A 5,224-nucleotide genomic window follows, 5' to 3' on the forward strand; every position below is an offset into this window, starting at 1 on the left:
AAGAATAAATAGAAATACCTGTAGACATAATCCCGTGGTTCTCGCACCAATTTTAACTCGTTAAGCTAGCCTAGTTTATTTTTTCAAAATTAGAATTAAGAATTTACTTAAGAGTGTGTTTGGATAGAGGAATTTAAAATTTAAAATTCTAAGAATTTCAAATACTTCAATTGAAATTCTTTTATTTTCAAAATTTTGTGGTTGGATAAAAAAAGTTAAAATTATAAGGGTGAAAAAAAAATGAATGAAAAAAAGAAAAGATATGATTGATGTGCTAATTATACGTGTTCCTCTACGTTCTCAGGCCCGAACGATGTTCCACAATCTCAGATGGTGTTTCTTGAAGAAGACGGTAAGAAGAGAATTTGAATTTCTCACCTTTTAAAAAGAAATTCAAATTCCAGATTTTTAGTTGTTTAAAATTCTGTTTTAAAATTTCAAAATTTTAAATTCTTCACAAAAAAAACATCCAAACAATAAATTCTAGATTACAGAAATTCAAATTCTCTGATAAATTATTTTTCTTAGTTAAAATTCTCTATCCAAACATACTCTAAGGATTTGGTGTCAGCAACTTCGAGCATATTTATATAAATATATGGGAGGTTTTATTAATCAGACAATTGATGACAACTTAAAAATTTGCAACTATTTTACATAACTTGGTAAATTAAATTGTTGAGTTATTTGATCTGCAAAGTGAACTAATTAAAAAGAAAGAAAGAAAAAAAGAGGAAGAATATACGGCCATTTATTAGCACCCTAATCTGAACTATTGATTATCTACAATGTAAACAAATGGCACGATTCTTCTTTAATTTTAAATCAAAAGCTATTTCATAATGAGAAAAAAGGACCTGGTTTAATGCATAAACGAGCACATTAATCTTCTTGTTCATACAAATATTTACAGAAAAACAAAGGGAAGAAATTACTACCTCAATTTACCCACCTTCAGTTTACAAACACCAAAAACCTGCACTATTTAACACTAGAAAGAAGCACCGGGAAGGAAGGAGAAAAACAGTGATCAATTAACTGATGCAAACATCATTGAATTTGCAACATACTAGGTAATACAATGTCGATTCCATTTGCATGCATAAAAAGAAAAAAGAAACTCACCTGAAATTGGTGTCATGTTCCAACACGCAAGTGAACTTTGTCACTTCGCCTCCCTCACTAAAATATATAAATTCATGAAGCCATTATTTTTCTCATAAATGCCCCATAAATATATATAATAAACCCTTAGTTAGCTCTTGCTTACATGATATAGCACGTCTCATATACTAATTGTCAAATATGATATTCAATTTTTTTATATTTTGATGTGATGTGAGATTTTACCTTATATTTATACTTCAACACTTCTTATACGAGTCATTAACCATACTTCAATTCACTCAATGATTTTGATTTTCTTTATTGAGCTTTAAGCCATAGTTCTCCCACAAGTTTCCACCCTGATCAGCACCCATCAGGAAGGGAAAGCAACTATCAGAAGGAACAACATTTCCAACAATATTGGATTTTGAAGGTGAAGAAGAACCATTATTTGTTTGAAGCCTCTCAATCTCTTTCCCTTGCTCATTGACATCATCATCACAATAGGCACTTCCTTGATCGTATAGAGAAGATTGTTGTTGATCCTCATGATTGTTCTTGAAGTAAAAGCAGTTTCTAGATAAGTTTTCCTTGCGATTCTTGCTATTCTTCTCTTCCTTGTTGATACTTTCCCATTTCTCTTTGCACATCAAAGCACTCCTTTCGTAGCCAAAATCAGCCATCTTTGTTGCTACTACATCCCATGAAACCTCTTCTGAAATTTCACTATATGGAAACCTTGTCTCCATCTCAGCTCTCAGCTGTTCAAGTCTTGTGATCTCAGATTCTTGCCAGCTATCAGCACCTCTGATAACATTACTGCTGTTCAAAATTTCACTCTCATCTTCGTTATTCTGGTTTTGAACTTCAGCTGCAGTCATTACATTTATAGTACCCTCAGGATCAGTTTCAACCTTCATTATTTCTCTTCCAGTTAACTTATGCAAAGCCTCCATCAAAGCAGCATCTCTTGCTTCAATCCATGCTCTCTCTTTGGCCCAGAACTTTTGCTCCCTCTCTAACCTGTTTGCCTCTTGCTTCCTCCATTCTTCCTCTCTTAGCATTCTCTCCTTCTCCTTCTCTTCAAGTGTCTTCACAAGCTTATCCAACCACTCCTTTTGCTTCTCCACCAGCTTCCTCATTTGTGAGTCAATGAAGTCCTTTATCTTCACCTTCCAACTCCTCCCACTCTTCCTCTTTATCCTCTTCTCCATGGACTCATTCTCCATACTGTGATCATTGCCATCATGACCTTCAGATGTTGATGTGTCAAAATTAGTGGAGTTAGTGAGGCTGAGGCTATCACAATGCCTGTTGTTGTTGTTGTTGTGAGATTGAAACTTATTATTATCTTGATTTGTTTGAGAAGGGCCTTGAAAATGAATGCTGCCAACAACAACATTGGTTTCTGGGACTGAAACTGTGTTACTATTTTCTCCATATAAGGCTTCAAGTTGACGAAAGAATCTGTAATGCTTCCCATCATGCCTTCCTGCCTTACCTTCTTTTGTCTTCTTGTAATATTTGTACAAATTCTCAAACTTCTCTCTGCATTTTTTCCCACTCCTTTGATATCCATGTTCTTCACACATGATCCTATGATCACCACCAGCACAATCAAAAACTAAATGGGTATGGAAGAAATTAAACAACAAAAGACTATAACAATTGATAATCCATCATTGATATGAATAGAACCCTAGTTTTCAAATACCCACACCCCCCATGTGACGATCAGGGTTGTTCCTTCATACACTCTCACTATTGTTTCTTACACTTTCTATTGTATTATGAAAAATCTATTCTAAAATACAGATTACATTTTGCAAAGGATTTTTCATAATAATATAATGAGAAGTATATGGAACAATTAATAATGAGAGTGTAGAAAATTTTAACAGATGATGAGTTTTAGGAATTAATTAATTAATTAATAATTTTTTGCAATGCCATGCAGTGATGTTTTTAGGTTGTTGGTGGCAAGCAAAACAAAGCATGCCACATTGCAATTGGCATAGAAATGAGGCTTCGGAGGACGAGCCTAAGCTTGGTGTCATTTCATACGATGGAATCAGAAGACAACAGGTGCAAATGTATTGGAATGGTCAATGAATTTTCAACCACAAAAAAAAAAAAAAAAACAAACAAACAAACGAAGGGATCAAAATCTTGCACCTAAAAGACGGGTACAAGATTTGAAAAATGGAAAACGAGACACTGCTAGGAACCCGTACTAGATACATGAACATAATGCTTTTAAGTACAAAATCAATAATCGCAAATTGAATATAATAGATAAATTGATAAACAGCTTTTGCACACTGTATAGTCACTTCCAACCAAAGAGAAGGGTTAACAAAAATTAATGCATACCGCTACATGTCATAGTTTTTTCCAAAACTCCCTAACAACAAAATTAACGTCAAGTCCATCCATGTCATCTCACAATCAACTAAATCGCGAAACCACTACATGTGCATCGAATTTAGTAGACTGCCCTTATTCCCCCCCCCCCCCCCCCCCCAAAAAAAAAAAAAATCCAATTTAAACAGACTACATACAGACAATTATAATTTAAAATTATCAACTTGAATACACAAAAATTGAAGAGAGAATATCAAGTATTATAAAACAAGAAGAAGAATAACTAAAATTACTCTTTATTGGGATAAATTTCTTCATCAATACTTAAAAAAAACAAAAAGAAAATGAATTAAAATTTTCTCTTTCACTTGGTTAATGAGAGTCTATAAGTTACAAACCTAAAATTGACTTATACAGTTCATTTGGAGAAAGTTTTTAATCAATTTTATGTAGTTTGCGTTAGAGAAGTTAAAGGAGAGAATTTCTAAGAGAATAAAGCTTGCATTGTACCTAGAGACTTCATCCCATAAGGGTCCTTTGTGATTAGCCTCTTTGAATTTAGGGTCCAAGCGAGATCTGATCTCAAGGAGAGTGAGAGTCTCTTGTCTGGGCCATCTTCCAGTGAAGGGGTCTCCACCGATGCAACCTGCACCCTCAGCGGCATCAAAGCCGCAAGTAACCGGTGGAGTGGGTAGGGTGATGGTGGTGGTAGCAACAGCAGAATCATGGGGTGTGGAAGCAAAGTCGTGAAGGCCAGGTGGCATTATGTCTCGACCAAACATCATAACCTCGAAGTGCTGTTGTTGTTGGGGATGATGAGTAGGTAAAGGAGTGAGATTACGGTGGTGGTGGCCGGGGAAAAGCTCCTCCGTGGGGTGCGGCGGCATGGAGGGGAAGGTGGTATGGGCCGGCCTCGGCCCGTTATTCACCACTTGCCTTAGATCGTTCATGCCAAAGTGATGATGGTGGTGCTGATGCTGATGATCTTCCATTTCCATGAATGGGACTTGAGAGAGAAAGAGAGGGTGTGATGAATTGGAAATAAGGAGAGAGAAAGAGAGAGAGTGAAGAAATTAGAGAGGGAGAAGCGGCAGAGTCGGATCCTGTCGTGCAGGAAAAAGCTCAAAATTTAAGCTGAGGACTATGGTCCCATGTCCAAGTGTATGCTTCTGATGGTGCGTATTATATGTATGTATGAGAATGAATGAGACTTAAGAGAGAGAAAGAGAGTGACACTGTGTGTGTTTATATTATAGTACGAGAGAAAGAGAGCGATTTTATATTTATTTCTCTTAAATAAATTCTCGTATTTAAATTTTGTAATGTAAAAATAATAATTAAGATGAGAATTTTATTAAAATTGATCAATTAAATTTTTTGACAAGAATTAATAATCGAAAAATCTAATGAATATTCTATATAAAAAATATAATAAAAAATACTATTATATATATATATATATATATATATATATATATATATATATATATATATATATATATGTTTGTGTGTGTTTGATGGAGTGTTTGGGAGTGTTATCTGTCTATTTGGCCTTTCACAGAACAATGCTGCTTCCTTCTGTGTCTTTGTTCAGAACAGTGTGGGGAGTGGGGTTCGAGTGCTTGGGAGAAGCCACCAAAAGGGTCTAAGCCCTAAGCCACAAACAGAAGAATGTGTATATAATTATATTATGTATCATTATGTGGTGTGGCGTGACCTATCAAATTGGAAATTTTGGAGGGCGACAAAAATG

The 5,224-nt window shown here is 35.0% G+C and overlaps 1 protein-coding gene across 4 annotated transcripts; it reads right to left on the bottom strand.

The window, feature by feature from the left end:
- Positions 1–843: 843 nt before the first annotated feature.
- On the bottom strand, positions 844–4,627 carry LOC100799670 (trihelix transcription factor PTL). Of its 4 annotated transcripts, XR_001383066.2 has the most exons (4): positions 3,982–4,627; positions 1,351–2,703; positions 1,126–1,182; positions 844–991 (listed from the first exon to the last, which is right to left on the bottom strand). XR_001383066.2 is itself a non-coding variant. In XM_006588764.3 (2 exons), exons 1-2 carry the CDS (start codon positions 4,467–4,469, stop codon positions 1,407–1,409), a joined length of 1,785 nt encoding a protein of 594 aa, XP_006588827.1. In that variant the 5' UTR covers positions 4,470–4,627; the 3' UTR covers positions 844–1,406. The 4 variants fall into 4 exon arrangements, 1 of the variants encoding a protein (XP_006588827.1); XR_416255.3 differs by having other exon boundaries at positions 844–1,182; XR_001383065.2 differs by having other exon boundaries at positions 1,126–2,703.
- Between the last annotated feature and the right edge of the window lie 597 nt (positions 4,628–5,224).

Source organism: Glycine max, chromosome 10 (genome assembly GCF_000004515.6).
Source record: "Glycine max cultivar Williams 82 chromosome 10, Glycine_max_v4.0, whole genome shotgun sequence".
Lineage (NCBI taxonomy): Eukaryota > Viridiplantae > Streptophyta > Magnoliopsida > Fabales > Fabaceae > Glycine > Glycine max.